This window comes from Watersipora subatra, chromosome 10, assembly GCF_963576615.1.
Source record: "Watersipora subatra chromosome 10, tzWatSuba1.1, whole genome shotgun sequence".
Taxonomy (NCBI): domain Eukaryota; kingdom Metazoa; phylum Bryozoa; class Gymnolaemata; order Cheilostomatida; family Watersiporidae; genus Watersipora; species Watersipora subatra.
The window spans coordinates 52901210-52921510 of NC_088717.1; the positions used below are offsets into that span (position 1 = coordinate 52901210).

The 20301-nt window shown below is 34.9% G+C and overlaps 2 protein-coding genes across 3 annotated transcripts in view; one reads left to right on the top strand and one right to left on the bottom strand.

Annotated features, from left to right (window-relative positions):
* The window catches only part of LOC137405935 (uncharacterized), a 488140-nt gene that overhangs the window by 73239 nt on the left and 394600 nt on the right, over nucleotides 1-20301 (top strand). The gene's annotated exons all lie outside the window — the stretch shown is intronic.
* Nucleotides 889-20301, bottom strand: part of LOC137405949 (uncharacterized) — a 32809-nt gene continuing 13396 nt past the window's right edge. Inside the window, exons 6-11 of one of the 2 annotated variants that reach the window (XM_068092431.1) lie at nucleotides 13122-13280; nucleotides 6493-6787; nucleotides 6001-6255; nucleotides 4938-5033; nucleotides 2947-3619; nucleotides 889-2017 (exon numbers count right to left, since the gene is read on the bottom strand). In XM_068092431.1, coding sequence (XP_067948532.1) covers nucleotides 1103-2017; nucleotides 2947-3619; nucleotides 4938-5033; nucleotides 6001-6255; nucleotides 6493-6787; nucleotides 13122-13280 — 2393 coding nt within the window. In that variant the 3' untranslated portion in view covers nucleotides 889-1102. Of the gene's footprint in view, nucleotides 2018-2817; nucleotides 3620-4937; nucleotides 5034-6000; nucleotides 6256-6492; nucleotides 6788-13121; nucleotides 13281-20301 lie in introns of both variants that reach the window. The other variant, XM_068092430.1, reaches the window with a different exon arrangement.

A 20301-nucleotide genomic window follows, 5' to 3' on the forward strand; every position in this document is an offset into this window, starting at 1 on the left:
CAGACATAATTTAAAATTTACGACGCAATTATAATTCTATTTAATTCATTTATTATTTTTTGTTGTTTTCCATCGGCAGATATTTTTGCTCACTGAAGTTAATAGGCTGGTTGTTAAAAAGTGCTTAGAGTTTAAAAACTTTTGTTTTTGTCCTCTATACCCCACGGCTTCATTTTGCAAAACCTGAACTCGCAAGATGAAACCCGAGCCCGCAAGATTGAAATGTTCAAATTTTTATTACCCAATACTCCCGAGACAATAAACCTATGAGTTCAACGAGTTTTATTTCCTCTACCCAGCACTAATATGCATCGAGGATCATTTTTAGTGTAAAAGATATGAGTTTGGTTTTGCCTAGTTGGGAGCACTCTCTCTTGCTCTGTCAGAATTAGCGACTCTGTATTGGCTGTTAAATCACCCTGCTCTCCTAAACATCAAAGAGTGTACATCGCCTTTTGCTAAATCCTTGCACATGTACATCCTTCTTTACAAAACGCCTATAAGTGCACACCCTTTTTTTACCATAATAAATGTACACCCAGCTCTACTAACCATCTGCGAGTGTACACCCTGTCCTATTAAACATCTATAAACACACACCAGTCTCTGCTAAAAGCTATTGATGCATTTCATTTTGAAAAGTTTTCTAGTTTTTTAAAATTATATTAGGCATTATTTTGACTGCATTTGACTCTTAATAGATTTCAAATTGAATTAAATATGACTTATCAGTGTTACGAATAATAAAACCTCCAATGACCACTAGTCACAACTCATACATAAAGAGCTATGCCACATTGGCCTTCAACTGCACCAACTAAACCTATCAGAGCACTAACACAAAGAATAAACACTCAAATAAAAATTTAACTGGCAAAGTTTGTTGTATATTTTATATTTATGACCAGTTTAAGACCAAAAGTAAAGATGAAGAAAAATATAACAAATGGTGAAGCATAGTGCTGTGCAGAATGTGCATAATTATTTACAGCTATACTAAACATGCAATAGTGTTTGGTCCCTCCATTATGTTTACTTACGTAGTACCATGGGATGTTCCCTTACTTACCAATGCAAAATTTCCCAATGATATATTTTCAGGTCACATTGGAATTGATTCTATTCGTACAACTGCGGTGCGTTTTTGGGCTGAAGATGGTTTTGTAGTTGAACTTGACTTTTGCTTAAAACGCCTTTTTAGGTTGTTTAGACAATTCCACCCGACCAGATTACATGCTACAATAAGAACTCCTTGAAGCTCAATAAACGCTTGCATTATGATCCAAAGACCATCATGAAAGTCTGCGATAAAAAGCAATATCCAACCCAAGCCTAAGGAGCAGGAAACCTTTATGCATGTGATCATGTTTCTCTTTGAGCGATTCGAATTTTGGCTTGATCTAACGTTCCCGCTTTTTCTTACTTTTACCATAATGACGAAGCCAATCGCAAAGTTACAAATAATCAAAATGTAAATAGGCACCAGAAACAGGCAGTACATGATAACAGCCTCTCCTAAAAAACACAAAGCCTCAGTTTCATATACACTTTCAGTAAATGTTCGGATGCCCGATATAGAGAGAAAGTAAGTTGTTAGAACGCAAATGAAAGGAAACCCAAATGAGTAGAGCGCATAGAGAGGAAGCTGAGACTTCGACTGTTTGTGTAAAGACACTGTACGAATTGATTTAAGTACGCTGATCGCTATTGAGTTACTCCAAGTGTGAGATGCTAGGAAGAAAAATTGATTCAGAGCGGCTACTACTCGACAGCTGAAGGGATCTGTCGCTGCAGGAGTTTTTATAAAAGAAAAACAAAGTAGCGCTCCAAAGAGAGAAATGAGTAAAGCGATCATCATCTTGTCAGCCGTTTTCAGCGCCTTCCTTTTGACAAACATCAGATAGAGAAAGTATAGGAGTATAGATACAAGAGAGCAGCCAATCAAAACAAAATCGTGAACAGCAAACTCTGTCTCTTCTTTTTCAAATGTTCGAAACTTCTTAGTAATAGCGACCATCTGAAAGTAAAAACATAGAAGACTCTATAGATTGAAATTACATAATACTCAAATACTTACAACATGTTTCTGTTACGTTTAACAAAGTCGAAATTTCAAAATAGTATTTGCCGTGTGTAACAAAACTGGTGACAATAGAAGTAGTTTTATTTAAATGAAAGCTTACTTTCTTTTATCGTAATCGTTCTACACAGTGTGCAAAGTTTTATTTGTGGTTGAGACATCAACTTCCAAACAAGAGACAAAAAACTTTTTTGCGTTTAACGTGTCACAAAGCAATTTTTGGCAGTTTTTACTACTATTTGAGTCAATAATGTGTACAATTTTGATTTCAGGTAAAATTCACAAAAAAGAATGTTGATATTATTATTACTATTATCATTAGTACTATTATTACTGTTACTATTATTACTAATATTATTACTATTATTATTATTATTATTATAACAAAATGAGGAAATTTTCTTAGCTCATCAGTTAGGTTTTGTTGGCATCTCGTTAGAATCCTTAATTTAAGCTTACAATGCTTTTCTCAGTATGATGGCTGACCTTTGCAACTATTATTATTATCATTGTTGTCACTAATAAGTATTACTATTATTTACCAGTTATTATTACTATTTACTAAAGGCTTAAACTTTTTTGGTAATTTTGCAGGACAACTTACATCAAACATGTTGGCGACCTGGAGACAAAAGGAGAACAACTCTAAGGAGCATACCACACATTTGAACATCACTATAACTCAAAATTCAGAGTATCAGATACAGCTTCTCTATTCTATAAGTGCATATAATAACCTCTATTTCTCCAGAAGACAATAGGTTTAGACGAGAAGCCATTACGCTGTTGTTGCCAATAACTGTTCTATCAGCACAAAACTGGAATTTTTCTGTTTCCAACATAGGCTGGTCTGTTGAACTGCTCACCAGCCTAACAACCTTGCGAAACATGTCCTCCGCAGTGACCTTTTCTTCATTCGGGTAGCTGTAATATTCTAAGTCATCGTAGAACAACCTGAACACGAAGCTGGGCTCAATTGGCGAACAAGAAAGGCTTACTCCCGGACACAGATATTCGAAGCTCATAGAATTTGTGGACAAGCCTTTTTCCGGCATTGTTACAGTACAGTAACCATCAGATGAAGCGTTGAAGCATTCTTTGAGTTTTGGGATAGCTGTGACAGCCCAGTTCGTTTCATTCAAATTCTGCATTTTAATGCAATGTTCAGTCGTTTTTCCCATACATTTGCTACAGCAACTTAGTGATTCAAAAGAAAATCGAATAGTTTGAAAGAAACCATCTGATTGACCAATATTTGGAGCAGTTGGTGATTTTGCAAACATTCGAACTGGTATCACGGAATCAGGGGTCATGGTGGCCAGCGTAATAATATCACCGAGATTGCAAATGGCGCAATATGGGTTTCTAAATGTTTCAGTTTTGTAATGGACAAACATGGTTTCTTTTTCTTGGCAATCTCTGTATATCTTCCATTGTTTAAATTCATCTGGACATGTTGATATGAAAGTTACACCAAAGTCACATGGGTAGAACAAATCAGTCCGTGGAGCGAGATATGACTGAAATTCACAGCTTCCTCTACAAAAGAAAATTTTCATTACGAAATTAGTTGTAAGGAGCCAAAGGAAAGGGCTGAGCTAATTGGCTAAAGTTTTTAATTTTTTCAAAAGACATTTAAAAACCAAGTCCATTATGGGCGGTTAAAAATATCTTAGGCAAAAAAATTGAAACTAAAAAACAATTTAAATTAAATAGAAACTAATGCTGTGGACTATTATAGAGATGCCGCTACCATGGACAGTATGCGATCAGATTACAACAGATTCCTAGTGACAGCAGTACTATAGATTGTATGTGGTAGAAATGTCAAGGTTGCAGGCAGTATATTTGACTGTCATACTGACCAACTAAAAGTTACAATATACATACAAATACATACGTACATAAACATATACATACAAATTTCTTAATAAGGACTTGCCATTATAAATCGTTGCATAGCATTCATTTTAATTAAATGATAAAACATATAATCAGTTGCTTTTATGTAATGATCGCTGTGTCTCAATATCCATCACTCAGTAAAGTCTCCGATTTTCATGACATCAACATGATTGAGTACAAAACCAAATAGAAGCTGGCACAGTAACAAGTGTCCCAAAAATCTCCTAGTTGCAAAAAATGAAAGCAACCCCATAACGGATCTAATAAAAATAACACTTTGTAACGCTTTGAATTGTAATTTGATCAGGTAAGGTCCTTCAGGCAGCTTTGGTAAAGGCCGAAGGACTTGCACCATCTCTGCTAACTCTATGATTCTCGGGCCAAAACATATAGATGTAAACATAGACATAGACAATGTTCAAATGTAAATGCTTGTCAGATTTGTAATTAAATTTTAGTGAATCTTCATTTATATAGTTCCAGTTTTCACCTTAATCAAAATTCATAATTTTTTACACAAAATCTGTTAATCTCTCATACTACTGCAGGTATGTGTGGTTAGCATTAATTACCATGGTTTATAGCAATGGTTGGTGTCACTCAGACTTTAAAAATTTGATTACATAGGAAAAATGTGACTACTTGCAACACTAAATTAGGACAGGAAAGAAGGGTATTTTTTCGAAAGAAATCAAATGATTTAACAATGATCACAACAACCTCTCTTTTTTACATGTTGCCCCCATTTCTTCCATCCTCTGCTATCTCCTCTTGTAAGATGAAAATAGCAACTCGACAATAGCATCTCTGAAAGGTCAAGGATCTTTGTCATTGTAACTGGAAGAAGTAAAGTGACATCTCTTCTTTTATTTATTTTATAATATATTATATTATTATCATTATATTTTATAATTATTTTAAAGAAACTGTAAAATAAGTTGTCTGTACTCACGTTACATGTCCGGAGTTCGATGGACATTTCAGTGCAACATCCCAGAATAGAATGCTAGAAGCCTGGTTGCAGCTCGCGCAGTAAATATTCTTGTATCTGAAACATTAGAAAGGAAATTTTGCCGTGAGCTCATGGAGCAATAGCCCCACTACTTGGATGTTATGTTCTACATGACTACACGGATCCCAAGTGGTTCTGTGAATGGCTCTACTTGAGGCATGATTTGCTGCATGACTAAAGAGCTTAATGTGAAAAGAGGAAAATGTTTATTATTGCGGTATATGTAAAAAGAGAAAGAAGAGACCTCAGACATTGTATCATTGTCACAAATTATATACTAAAACTGGTAAATCCATCACAGAGCTTTTAATTATATTTTTATTGGAATCCTTCAAATGAAACTTAAGACAAGCACTAATCAAAACTTTCAAAATACTTTCAAAACTAATATGAAACAAGAGTTTTAGCATCGTATAAAAGTTGATCATAAATGGGGATTTGTCCCTCTTTGCTTGGTAGTAGATAAACTGAACTAAGTTTAGACTTGTCTCCCTTGGCCAACAATTTGTATGGTATCTGATATATAAAACTAATTTTAGATGGGCGTTTTTAATAATATTTTGCTCAAATGTAACATTTTGCTATTTTGCCAATTACAAGTAATCTTAGGTTTATGTCAGGATATCAGATGTGTTAAAATAAAGCTTATTGCAAAGAAGTTTCGTATACTTAAACCACAGTAAAAAAAATTTTCAATAGTCACAAGTTTCACAGAAAGTTACTTCGAGATAAGTGGTATGTAACTAAATTACACTGTAGAAAGTCCCACAGAAAACAACCTTCAGGTAAAAGTAATGTCTAACCAAAAGCAGATCTTACAATATGAGAGCCCTCCGTAGGCTATATACTATGGATTCTATGCTACTACATACCGTATACTATGTGCCAGATACTACTCACTGTTATTATTACAGTTATATAATTTCGAAATTCATTAACAGAAAGGTATGTAGCTTTATGATTTATTTAAAAAACAATTATAAAATAGAGAACAGAGCCTCACGTAAGCCTTGTGTTGACATCTGATACTAGCCATCCCATCAGATCCCATCGGTCATTATTTCCCTCCGTACATTGTGATGCATTTCCTGCAAAGCTGTCAGGGCAGGAGTCTATGATCGCTATCCCCTTCTTTGATTTATAAATATCAAAGCATGTCCAAGCTGTTTGGTTCAACAGGATCGATAGGTTCTGGCCAGCAAATGGATGAGGGGCGTCAAAACAACAACCACCAAAGTAATGACACAGTGGATTGCATCTGTAAAACGATGCATACACATTTGCTTGTACTAATAATTTAATGACAGCGTAACAATGCGTTAATTCTAAAAAATCCTTCTTTTAGTAATTCTGTTATATTTTAAGTAAGTGATATTTTTTAAAAATAAAGAATAATAAATAAAAAAGTTATAAATTAATATTAAGAAAGATGCTCAAATTAAATGGTTTTACTCAAGTTTTTTTGCATTGCTATTGCGCAATAACAAACTCTCACCTGCAAGAGGTGATATTTCTGCCAGTTAAACAAGAGTTCTGGTTTATGCGCAACAGCGAATCAGCCCAGAGAAAACTTCTATTGAATGTCATCTCAGGGTTGTACTTGTATCTGTTGATGCTAGTGCAATTGTTATACAAGTCCTGCACGCTGCCTTCACCACAACCAGGAGCAGAACACTCTCCGCCTCTTGGAAAAACAGTGAACTCTCCACAGACTCTGCTGAAGTTACTACGGCATAGCATACTTCCAAGATTCCAGAACTTTGTATCATCTTCTGATCTTAGATATCGATCTGCAAATGTACAGTGTGATAAACACAAAAGATGTTTGAGTGAAACCTTGTGAAAAATAGTTTAAAGGTTGACTTGCAACAAAATTCACATTACAGTTATTTGATATGAAAAGATTCCCCATGTCTTACTCTGTTGTGTTGTAGGTGCGAAATATGTGGAAAGGTGATTACAAGCTCATAAAAGCTCAAAAAAGAACAGAAAATTGCAGCCATACGAGACCGCTGTAGTTTGGATTCTCTTTCCGAAACGGCTCAAATGTGACATAGCTGTGGTAGATGGTTTCTATTTACACTTTCATGCAACCGTATTCGTCGAAATATTTCCACAAATATACTTCAAGCATTCAATAAAACCATGTCTATTGTTCTTACGCGTCTGATTTATCGTCATTGTAATGCTGTCACTTTTAGCAGTGATATCTTATAACTTACCGTAAAAAATCATTTAATTTTTTAACCTTACTTTGAAGGAGTACATATCATTGCCTGATAATCATGACGAGCCTGTTGGTCACCTGTGATAATCAAAAAGTGCTGCAGAAATTATTTGTGAAGTATTGGGTCACATGATCAGATTACGACGTGACGATTAGATCAAGCCGAAATGAAACTGTAAAGTAGCGAGCATCTATATTTGATAAAGGGGTCTTCGGTAAAACCCGAAGTGTTTGTCATAAACTAGAGCTACGATAAGTTTTAAATTGAGCTTTTTATTGGCCTTTCAATTCATGTGAGAAGATCACGTGACAAGACAATAATCAAACCGTAATGACTCCGCCAGATAAATAAAGAGATTCCAATCTATGGCAGCTTTTTGTTTTTGAGCTTTTAAGAGCTTGTAATCCCATTTCCACATATTTGGCACCTACAACACAACAGAGTAAGACATGGTGAATCTTTTGATACCAAATAACTGTAATGTGAATTTTATTGCAAGTTAAACTTTAAGAAATTGTATATCTATCTCCCCTTACGAATTCTTTCGTATTGCATGCTGTTGTCACTTATTAGAGTACATTTCACAACATACATGTAGTATCTTGTATGTATTATTGTCGCCTTTGTTGTTTGAACTAGAATTTATTATAATATCTCTGTCTGTGTATTGTATTTCATCTGTACATAGTGTGCTTTAATTTTATGACTGCTAGTACGCTGTAAGTCTCTCATGTCATGTCTAAGAACTACCATAAAACCTTCATTTGAACGCCTTGGCACTCTATTTTTCAACCCTTTTCTTAAAGTGACTCTTTATTAGAGGCGAGGTTGAATTAAAGGTTGGTGTTGTACATTTCAGACACCTCCTCAAAATGGGGAAAAGATAAACTTAATCCTTTCACGGGCAAATTGAATGTCGCCATCATTTTGTACTTTTCTTCGAGAGGTGCGACATTAGCCCTTTTGGATGCAAGAAATTTGCCAACTTACCTCCAACTTGTTGGAGGTAAGTTGGCAAATTCCTTGCATGAAAGACTTACCTTACTTAGAGATTTGTAAATCTCTAAATAAGTATTTTCAAGGAAGCTGATACATGTCTCTACCAGTTGATATCTATTGCTTGCAATTAATCAACGACATTATTACAGCCTGCGTTGTAATCTTTTGGAGCTTTAAAGTTTTTTATTTCTTTTCAAATTTGAAGGCATATTTTCATTTTACAACTAGATTTAAGAAAGTTGCACATAAAAGCTCATTGCACTCATTGATATGTTTGATAAAATTTTCAGCCAAAATTGGCTTTTTGTGTGCAATAAAACAGGAGTTGTTAACGTCTATCTATTGTAAGTTGAGTTCAGATTACTGCATTGATGCTATCAAATAATATGCTGTAAATCTGCAAATTTATAAGTTTTACAATAATAATCTATCAAATGCTGCAATTATATATTCAAGAACAAGTGACATAAACAAACCATAATTATAAAACATGCTGCAAAAAAATTAACATTTTGAAACAATATTAACATTTTAAAAACATAAATATCAACATAATTTACTTGGCCACTGCGTTCTGATTGTTGCTTCTGTTTGGAACTACCTTATGTTTTTCTGGCTATTCAATGCCTTCCACAACGTTTTCTGACTTTAACTCATTTTCTCCAAAGCTGAGCTAGTCGATATTGGCATGCAAACAATTTTTTTAACAAGGCAAAACTTTGACGCGATGCGATTTTGAACAGAAACTTCTAGTGCAAATACATAAAGGGAAACCGTGTGTAATCGAAATTACCTCAAAATGTTAGCCTCAAAATACTTTAGTAGCATGATACTTTTAAAAAAGAAACAAACAGAAACTACTGATAGATGTAGACTTCCTTGTGCTATGAAAAGGAATCAAACAGAAACTACTGATAGATGTAGACTTTCTTGTGCTATGAAAAGGAAACAAACAGAAACTATTGATAGATGTAGACTTCCTTGTGCTATGAAAAGGAAACAAACAGAAACTATTGATAGATGTAGACTTCCTTGTGCTATGAAAAGGAAACAAACAGAAACTACTGATAGATGTAGACTTCCTTGTGCTATGAAAAGGAAACAAACAGAAACTACTGATAGATGTAGACTTCCTTGTGCTATGAAAAGGAAACAAACAGAAACTACTGATAGATGTAGACTTCCTTGTGCTATGAAAAGGAAACAAACAGAAACTACTGATAGATGTAGACTTTCTTGTGCTATGAAAAAGAAACAAACATAAACTATTGATAGATGTAGACTTCCTTGTGCTATGAAAAAGAAACAAACAGAAACTATTGATAGATGTAGACTTCCTTGTGCTATGAAAAGGAAACAAATGTTTATAGGACGGAACAAGTTATTTTAATTTCTAAGAAGAGGTAAGTTTTAAATCAAGGTCTCTAATAGGTCACCAAAGGTCACTAATCACCTGAGTAACCGGTACACCCCTCAAGGTTATTACCTGCATTTCCACGTTTGTGATATTACCCAGAGCCATATAGTTTTTTGTAGCTTTTTGTAGGGAATTTTGTCTTCTTTCAAATGGTGTATGATACAACAATCAATTTTAAGGCGAATGACAATGGGAGTAACTTTCGTTGGTTAATGTTGCGGCCTCTCCATTATAACTTATATAAACATAGTAGGCCAGGGCTGTTTGTTTAGAAACGACCGAACTCCCATATATGCTTCTGGTGGTCGTGAGACTCTGTGAAACTCTCTAGTATTATCTAGGAACAGTAGCTGCCATGTTTGTTGTAAAAATGTAGGCGTGTACAAACTAAGAAAAGATTCCTTACTATTCCTTAAAGGTTGACTTGCAACAAAATTCACATTATATGTTTACAGTTATTTGGTATCAATAGATTCACCATGTCTTACTTTGCTGTGTTGAAAGTGCAAAATATGTGGAAATGTGATTACAAGCTCTTAAAAGCTAAAAAACGAACAGTTAATTGCAGCCATCATGAAAACGTCGTAGATTAGAATTCCTTTCAAAAACGGCTCAAATGGGTCGTAGCCGAACAAGATGGCTTCTGTTTACACTTTCATGCAACCTCATTCGTCAAAATATTTTTACAAATATACTTCAAGCATTCAATAAAACCATGTCTATTGTCCTTACAGGTCTATTTCACCATCATTGTAATGCTGTCACTTTGAGCACTGATATCTCAAAACTTGCCATAAAAATCGTTTAACTTTTTAACCTTAGCTCGAAGGAGTGCATATCATCCTCTGATAAACATGACAAGCCTATTGGTCACCAGAGATAGTCGAAAAATGCTGCAGAAATCTTTCGCACCGTTTGGCCGGAAGTATGGGTCACATGATCAGATTACGACTAGATAATTAGACCAAGCCAAAACAAAACTGTAAAGTAGCGAGCATCTATATTTGATACGGTCTTTTCGGTAAAACTCGAAGTATTTGTCATAACCTAGTGCTACGAGAAGTTTGATATTGAGCCTTTTATCGGCCTTTCAATTCACGTGATAAAATCACGTGTCTAAACAATAACTAAGCTAATGTACTCAAGCAATAACCAAATTGCTTGAGTACATTAGAGAAGCAAATTGATTCCAACCTATGACATTTTTGTGATGGCGGCGATTAACTGTTGGCTTTTAAGAGCTTGTAATCACATTTCCACATATTTTGCACCTACAACACAGCAGAGTAAGACATAGTGAATCTTTTGATACCAAAGTTGTAAAGTTTTACAACTTTGGTTTCAAAAGATTCAAAAGATATATATATATATGTATATGTATACATATATGTATACATATAATTGTTTTTAAATTTTTTATACATTTAAATATACACAATACATTTATTTAAAAAATATAACATGAATTTTATTTAAGTACATGTATATATATTTTAAATAACTAGAAATTCCACTGTCATACAGCCCACGACCAAAGAGATATTGGAAAAAAAAGGGTACTGATGGTTGAGAAATGCAATATTAGCAGTCAAATAGCACTGCAGTGCAATAGGATAACTGCAATGGTAGCTGTAATGTATTGGGTGTGGGTGTTATTATATACTAGAAATTCCACTGTCATGCAGCCCACGACCAAAGTGATATTGGAAAAAAGACAGGGTACTGATGGTTAAGAAATGCAATATTAGCAGTCAAATGGCACTGCTGTGCAATAGGATAACTGCAATGGTAGCTGTAATGTACTGGGTGTGGGTGTTATTATATACAACAAACAGCAATAATGAAAGGAAAAGATTATATGTTTATATCTCTCCCCCTGCAATAGGTGAAATGCAATATTGGCCAATATTAGAAGTAAAATGCACTGATAATATTAGAGAAACCAATATTATTAATATAGTAATAATGGAAAACAATTGCACAATTTTGTTTATATTTCAAAACGTCATAGCTAACAATATTAAGAAGTTGTGATATATATATAGACTTTTAGAAAATCTATTTAGAAAAGTGTTTGGTCATGACAAACAGCAATAATAAAAGGAAAAGATTATATGTTTATATCTCTCCCCCTGCAATAGGAGAAATGCAATATTAGAAGTAAAATGCGCTGATATTATTAGAATAACCAATATTATTAATACAGTAATACAGTAATAATAGAAAAACAATGCACAATTTTGTTTACATTTAAAAACGTCATACCTAACAATATCAAAAAGAATATCACAAACTTAGTAATAGTAATACAGCAATAATAGAAAACCAATGCACAATTTTGTTTACATTTGTTTACAAAACGTCATAGCTAACAATATCAAAAAGAATATCACAAACTTAGTAATAGTAATACAGTAATAATAGAAAACCAATGCACAATTTTGTTTACATTTGTTTACAAAACGTCATAGCTAACAATATCAAGAAGAATATCCAAACTTATAATTAAATATCGTAATATCATAAGAATGGTTAGAAAAAAATATCATCGTCATTTCCTTTACTGAAATGAAACGATTTCAGTACTCCTACGGTAATTACAGAAACCTTTGACAATGCTATAGACTGGTGAAATGTGCACGGTTTTTTTTCGTCAAATGCGCACGACTTAATCGTTCTATTCCCTGTTGCTCGGCATTTCATTTTCGGATCTTAACTTTGAAAAAAGTGAGGTTTAGCAAGTTATAATAACGAATTTTGTCCAAATAAATCTGTCTATTTGTGTATAATCCGATCAGATGGGTAAGTTTTAAGAGATTTTCGATAATTTACAAAGACTTGGTAACATATTTAAATAGGCCTATATGTGTTTTGTATCGTTATTATACTTCAACTAATCTACCAAACGATGGTTAAATTTGTTGATGAAATTTTGATACAAAGGTTCGTCTCATTGTTGATGAATAATTTTCGTAAGTTGTGTGCACATGCGTTTATCATGAAAACTTCCAAACTTCGCATCCGCTCGTTTGGTCGTGGGACAACAAATAGCAATAATGAAAGGAAAAGTTTATATGTTTATATCTCTCCCCCTGCAATAGGAGAAATTCTCCACATGGCTACCAGAGGTATAGCATATAACCTACCTTACTAATAGACATGTACTGTACATTCTACCTTGCCACCATAAGTATACTGTATACATAACCTTGCTATCAGAGATGTACTGTATACTCTACCTTGCTACCAGAGGTGTAATGTACACCCTAAAATGCTACCAGAGATGTACTATATGTTCCACCTGGCTACCAGAAGTGTACCATATGCACCATCTTGCTACTAGAGGTGTATTGTATACTCTAATTTGCTAACAGAGATGTACCATATCTTGCTAACAGAGGTATACTGTATTCTCTACCTTGCTACCAGAGGTGTTTTGTTTGCTCTACCTTGCTAAAAGAGGTGTACCGAACACTTTACCTTCATCCATTATCTTTTTAGTGAAGTAGAGGTAGTCCTCATTTGATAAACTTGCAAAATTGTGGGGACAAGGAGACGAAACCATAAAATTATCAGTTGAAAACTCGGCAGTCACCTCACCAAGTTGTGTAATTGGTCTGACAGACATGAGCAGCGTCCCTGAAACGTAATAGTAGTGATCTAGTAGGCTGCTTAACTCATCATGTCAGCAAGGGCTTGACATGAAAATGATAGCAATATCACAAGCGTTTAAGTGCGGTGGTTAGCAGTGGGCTAATTAATTAAATGAAAATAAAAGCACAATGACTACTCGAATGAATCAAGGAAGTGTTGTTTGAGACTTGATTAGAATTTCCCAAAACTGCAGAGGTCAGTGGACCAAGAGTTCCAGACTGCCGTAGAGCTGCAATTTGACCCATCTATTATAATCCAATGTAGCGGACAAAAGTGGAAGTGATTGGGCCAGCAAGAAGTGACATATATTTATTGTATGTAATCTATAGAGTAGTGTTTTTAAAAATATGGAAGACTAAAAGAAAGCGTTTCAAAATTTGTTAAGTGTAGAAAGACTATAATTTTAGATCTTTTAGAGTAATCGATTATTATTGGCTATGATTATAATTGATTATTATTGATTATGATTAATTATTGGCTTTAGCCAATAATTTACTTTGCTACCTTTTAATGTTACTATAAACAGAAATCTGCAGATAATTAAACCATCTTACATATTATTACAACTTTTAGTTTCTGAACCTTTTGACAATTAATAAAGGGTATGTTTTTCAACTGTGAACAGAATCGAAAAGAGCTAAAAAACTGCAACGGAAAGGGCAATTACATGTCTGTGATGCTCGAACTGCAATACTCAAAAGAGAAGCTTAAAAAGCACTACAATATTTACCTAAAAGAATTAAAATTTTTTTTCTCAATAGTAGCTTCTGCTCAATACCAAGTAGCAACTCTCTTTATATTATTTTTGCCACAAGATAGCTATAGATATTTATCGCATTGCTACAATTGGGGAAAGCAGAAAAATCCAAAAGATTACATTTTTTATGTTGGTGTATACATAAAAATATTGAAAAGTACAATTGCCTGCTGGTAGAGCCAACATTTATACATGAAAAATTATTATGTTTTTTTTTCTACAAAAGCTACTTGTATTCCGGCAAATGATAGAGCCAACTTTGTTAAAGCAACAAAAACAGAGCAACATTAGGCTATTGTTCTATCAAAAGTTGTTAAATACTTAGGCAAGATAAGATACCTCGTGACTAATTTTATAGAAATGAACGGGTCGCAGTTATTAGGCTTTATTGAACCATGAGCAATGAACAGTTCACCTTTGAAAGCCATTTAGCTGCAGAATCTTCTCTCTGAAATTTATTTACAAAAAACAAATGTTTAAAACAGCTACAGCGATTATATTTATATAAAGACTAGCAAAATTTGTAGTTAGAAAAATTATTTCATCTAGATCAGACTGCTACCAAAGTGCCAAGTGTTAACAATAAATTGTTTAATTTTGCATTTGATCAGCTTTTTAACTGCTAGTAACTACATGTAGTTCTATTTTCTTCTATTGAGTTTTCATTACATAATAATCGCTATGTTCAAGCGTTAGTTGGCAGCAAACATACACCTCAAGTGAAATATCTTTTGCATGTCTTTTCAATTGACGTTTTTTCGTGACATTTATTTTGCCTTCGTTTTTTCGTGACGTCATTTTATCGTTGTCGGCCATCTTTATAGACAATTTTATCGTTAGAAACACGAAGCTTTTGCAATGATAATCTGAAAACGATGTTTTTGTTTGCAATTTTTTTATTATAGTATCAAAACAACACTTAAAAGTACTAATAAATCAAAGAAAAATGATTGTTTTCTACAAATATGGCGGCTTTTTCGTAAACGAGCGCATGTGCAAACGACTTGATGACGTCAAAAAAGCGATGGATTCATGCCTTAGAATTAACTACTTTGAAGATAAACTTGCAAAGAAATTTAGTAGAATCTATTTGAAATTATTGTATATTTTTGTCAATCACAATTGTTTTTGGTGTTTGAGGTGATCTGACTGCCAGGATGTTTCATAATTAAAATTGACAAAACTTGATCGTGGTTAAAACCTTCAGGTCAAGCGAAGGTCAGATCATGACATCAATAGTTACTGTTGAATATGTACTAGTTTTAGACTTTGACTACTGTCATTATCTTGTATTTATATATAGCTGTTGTCATACTCTTTGTTCATATTGACTTACTCACCTGTTATGTAATTGTTATGTAATAATCCTTTTACTCTCTTGTCTCACTTATGTAGTAAGTCAGTTGCTGTTTAGCTTTCAAATATACAAGACTAACAGGTTATGGGCCCAGGCAGGCAAACAAAGAAGCTGTACATGAGTTTGATACCAGAAAAAGGGTAATCGGCTATTATACTGACTGAACAACGACTGGTGAACCAGGAGTTAAACAATTGATACCGTGAACAGTGAAACAAGCACTACTGAACCAGAACATAGATTCTACCTCTCATTCTACAATGGATAGTGATAAATGGACAATAGATAAGTTGGACAGTCAGAACTATCAGACATGGAAGTTCCAGATGAAACACATTTTGCTGCTAAAGGATCTATACGATATCGTGGATGGTACTGAGAAAGCACCAGAAGGTTCAGCTGATCAAGCGCTGAAAACTGCTTTTAAATCCAGGTATCGTAAGGCTTTCTCAGTAATTGCTCTATCTGTTAGTACTAAACTTCTCTACTTAATAACAGATACAGAAGCACCTGATGTAGCATGGAAGCGGCTGCAAAACCATTTTGAACGTAAAAATGACAATGGCTGTGTAGGCAATGAATTTACATTTATCACTCATCATAGCAATACATCTTCATTGCACTGTAGCTCATCCTGGCTAATTGACTCGGGAGCATCGTGTCATATGACACCTAACAGGGAAAGTTTTAATAGCTACAAGAAGCTAGAACAAATAGCAATGGTCAGCCTAGGTGATGGTCGAACAGTTGAAGCTGTGGGAGTTGGTGTTGTAAAAGTGATGCTAAAGCTCAACCGTAGAGTTCAATGTGCATCTGCATTTTACAATGTACTTCATGTTCCTCAGCTAACAAGCAGTTTATTTTCAGTTCGAGCTGCCACTCAGAAAGGCTACATTGTTCAGTTCGGCCATACTCGATGTTGGATTAAGGATGCTAGTGGTCGAGTTAGGGCCATGGGATCACTAGCTAATAAGCTGTTCAGTCTAGACTGTGTACAAACTGAAACTCAATATGCAAACACTGCTAGCGCAGAGATTTGGCATCAACGTCTAGTACATGTGAATAGCACTACTCTGAAAAAACTGAGTAAAGGAAATATAGTCTGTGCTACAAGCTTACCTGCAATAGACATTTCTTTTTGTGAAGGCTGTGCTGAAGGAAAGATGACTCGTAAACCCTTCAAACCTGTGGGAGATATCAAGGCTACCCAGAAGCTGGAACTAGTGCATTCTGACGTTTGTACAATGGAAACAGAATCAATTGGAGGTAGCAAATACTTTGTTACCTTTATAGACGATTTTTCTAGATGCTGTGCTGTGTATTTTCTTAGAAACAAATCTGAGGTACCTGAGAAGTTCAAAGAGTTTGAAGCACATACAACCAACCAATCTGGAAAAACCATTAAAACACTGAGATCAGATAGAGGTGGTGAATACTTGTCTCAAGAATTTACCGACTACTTGAAATCTAAAGGTATTCATCATGAACTCACATCAGCTTACTCACCGGAACAAAATGGTGTTGCTGAGCGAATGAATAGAACTCTGTGTGAAGCAGCGCGTTCAATGTTGTGCCATGCTAAATTGTCAAAGCAATACTGGGCTGAGGCCATTTCTACTGCTGCCTACGTTAGAAATCGGCTTCCTACTTCCTCACACAAGAATGATCTCACACCGTATGAGAAGTGGTATGAACGCAAACCCAACATAGACAATCTAAGGGTGTTTGGATGTATTGCTTATGCTCATGTTCCAGATCAACTGCGACAGAAACTTGACAAGAAGTGCCAGAAGCTAAGGTTTATAGGATACAGCAAACAGTCAAAGGCATACCGCCTGCTTGATGAATCGACTGGTAAAGTCACTACTAGGCGAGACGTGGTATTTGATGAAACAAACTTTACAAATACCGTTAAACCATCATGTGACCAATATACAAAGCAGAAATCTATTCTTGTTGAACATTCAGTAAATGAACAGACAACTCCAAACCTATCTGGACAATGCACTGGTGAAGGGCAACAGCGACGCATATCTGCTCGCGAACGTAGACCTCCGGTTCGCTATGGAATTGATGAGTATGTAAGCCAGGCTCAACACGTTGCTCATCAAGCTGGTCACATAATTGAACCAGAGACATTCTCAGAGGCAAAACAAAGCTCTCAACATAAGGAATGGATAGAAGCTGCTAGGTGTGAGTATCAGTCACTGATAGATAATAATACCTGGAATCTTACAGAGTTACCTCAAGGACGTAGTGCTGTTGAATGCAAGTGGGTGTTTAAAGCTAAACATCGAGGTGACGGAACTATAGAGCGATTCAAAGGTTGTCTAGTAGCTAAGGGTTATTCACAGCAGCATGGAATAGACTATCATGAGACATTCTCACCTGTTGTTGGTTTTGCAACAATTCGTACGCTACTGGCATATGGTCTTAGTCGCAACATGTACATTCATCAAATGGACGTTGTAACTGCCTTTTTGAATGGCAGACTTGATGAAGAAGTCTACATGTCTCAACCAGAAGGTTTTATTAAACCTGGATCTGAACATCTTGTGTGTAAACTCAACAAGTCTATTTATGGACTGAAGCAATCCCCTAGATGCTGGAATCTTGCTCTAGATAGTTTTCTGAAGTCTATAGATTTTTGTCAGTCCACTACTGACCCATGTGTATATGTTAGGGATAGCAATTCAGGCATCAAAACTATAATGGCTGTATACGTTGACGATCTCATTATAATGAGTGATGACGATGCATCATTAATGCAAGTGAAGCATGCTCTCTCAAATCAGTTTAAAATGAAAGACTTAGGACCACTGCACTATTGCTTGGGAGTTAATATTGATCAACACGAATCTTCAATATCTCTAGATCAACAGTACTATCTTCAGCAAGTCATCAATCGCTTTGGTATGCAAAACTCAAACCCGGTATCCACACCTGCAGACATAAATGTTAAACTCATAAAAAATGATGGAATCAGTAAGCCTGTAGATTCAAAAAAGTATCAAGCAATGGTTGGTTCACTTTTATATGCTTCAGTTGCAACACGTCCAGATATAGCACAAGCAGTAAGTGAAGTGTCAAAGTACAACTCATGTCCAACAGAAGCTCATCTTACTGCTGTAAAGCGAATCATACGCTATATCAAAGGAACACTGACAACTAAACTTTGCTACAACAAGTCAGATGAAACTAAAGTCATCGGTTATTCCGATGCAAACTGGGCTGGAGACTTAGATAATCGATGTTCTACTTCAGGTAATGTGTTTCTAATGTCAGGTGGAGCTGTAAGCTGACAAAGCAAACGTCAAAATACTGTAGCCGTCTCAACGGCAGAAGCTGAATACGTCTCGTTATTTCATGCAACACAAGAAGCAATGTGGTTACATAAGTTACTCAATGACATTGATGGCAAGGATGCTCATATGCCTACAACATGCATGGTTGACAATCAAGCAGCAATCGCTATAGCTAAGAACACCGCAACAAAATCCCGAACAAAACATATTGACATCAAATATCACTTTCTGAGAGAAGCTGTTGCAAATGGACACATTCTTATTAAATACTGTCCATCCGCTGATATGACTGCCGACATCTTAACTAAACCCCTATGCAGAGACCGCTTTGTAGTACATCGGCAGAACATGGGGCTAACAGATTAATAAGTGTGCATGTCAAAACTATGTGGGAGTGTTGAATATGTACTAGTTTTAGACTTTGACTACTGTCATTATCTTGTATTTATATATAGCTGTTGTCATACTCTTTGTTCATATTGACTTACTCACCTGTTATGTAATTGTTATGTAATAATCCTTTTACTCTCTTGTCTCACTTATGTAGTAAGTCAGTTGCTGTTTAGCTTTCAAATATACAAGACTAACAGTTACAGAGGATAGTCTAAAGACTTATAAGTTTACAGTTTTGTCTAAAGTTATCTTTAAACGTCCTGGCAGTCAGATCACCTCAAACATTTAAAACAATTGCAAATGATAAAAAAAATAGCGATACTTTTTAATAAAATCTATTAAAACTTTGTGTTAATAAATACGGACTAAGTTAAAAACCAGTGATTGATTAACTTTGGGTAAGATTCAAAACTTTAAAAGCTATTTGGGAGAAAGTTTAAGACATGATAACACCAACTATTATTGTAAAAGAAATTATTACTTTATTGTAGCTGCATCTTGTTGTCGAAAATATTCCAATACAACCAAATTGTTGTGCAATTTTGATTTTCAAATTGGACACAAAATATCATTTTGTACAGTGTGTTCTTATAACCAACATGAATGAAGGAAAAAATAACCTTTGTAAAGCATATTGTTCAGATTATTGACTGAAGTGTTCATTACAGCTAGAGTGAGATTTAATGGCAGATTTTCAACTAACATATTGCCAGCTAACGATGTCTTACTTCTGTTTTGTGTTATAGAAAATTAGCTTTTATGCAGATCTGCTATTTTTCATTTTTTGTTGTGTTACACAAGAACACAAATACTTGTTATAAGCTACATCCCATTTAACAGGTATACACAAGTTTATTGCATAGTTTCATTGCGATGAATTGAAAAAACAGTTGTAAACAGAAGACTGTCAACATATGCTTTTAAAGTAACAAATGAGCAAAGATTTATTTGGGGCCTTAGTAATGACCTTGTAGTGGCCTTAGTAGTGAACTTGGTAGTGGCCTTGGTATTGACCTTGATAATGACCTTGATAATGACATTAGTAGCGAACTTAGTAGCGACCTTAGTAGTGACCTTAGTAGCGACCTTAGTAGCGACCTTAGTAGCGACCTTAGTAGTGACCTTGGTAGTGACTTTAGTAGTGACCTTAGTAGTGACCTTGGTAGTGACCTTAGTATTGACTTTAGTGGTGAC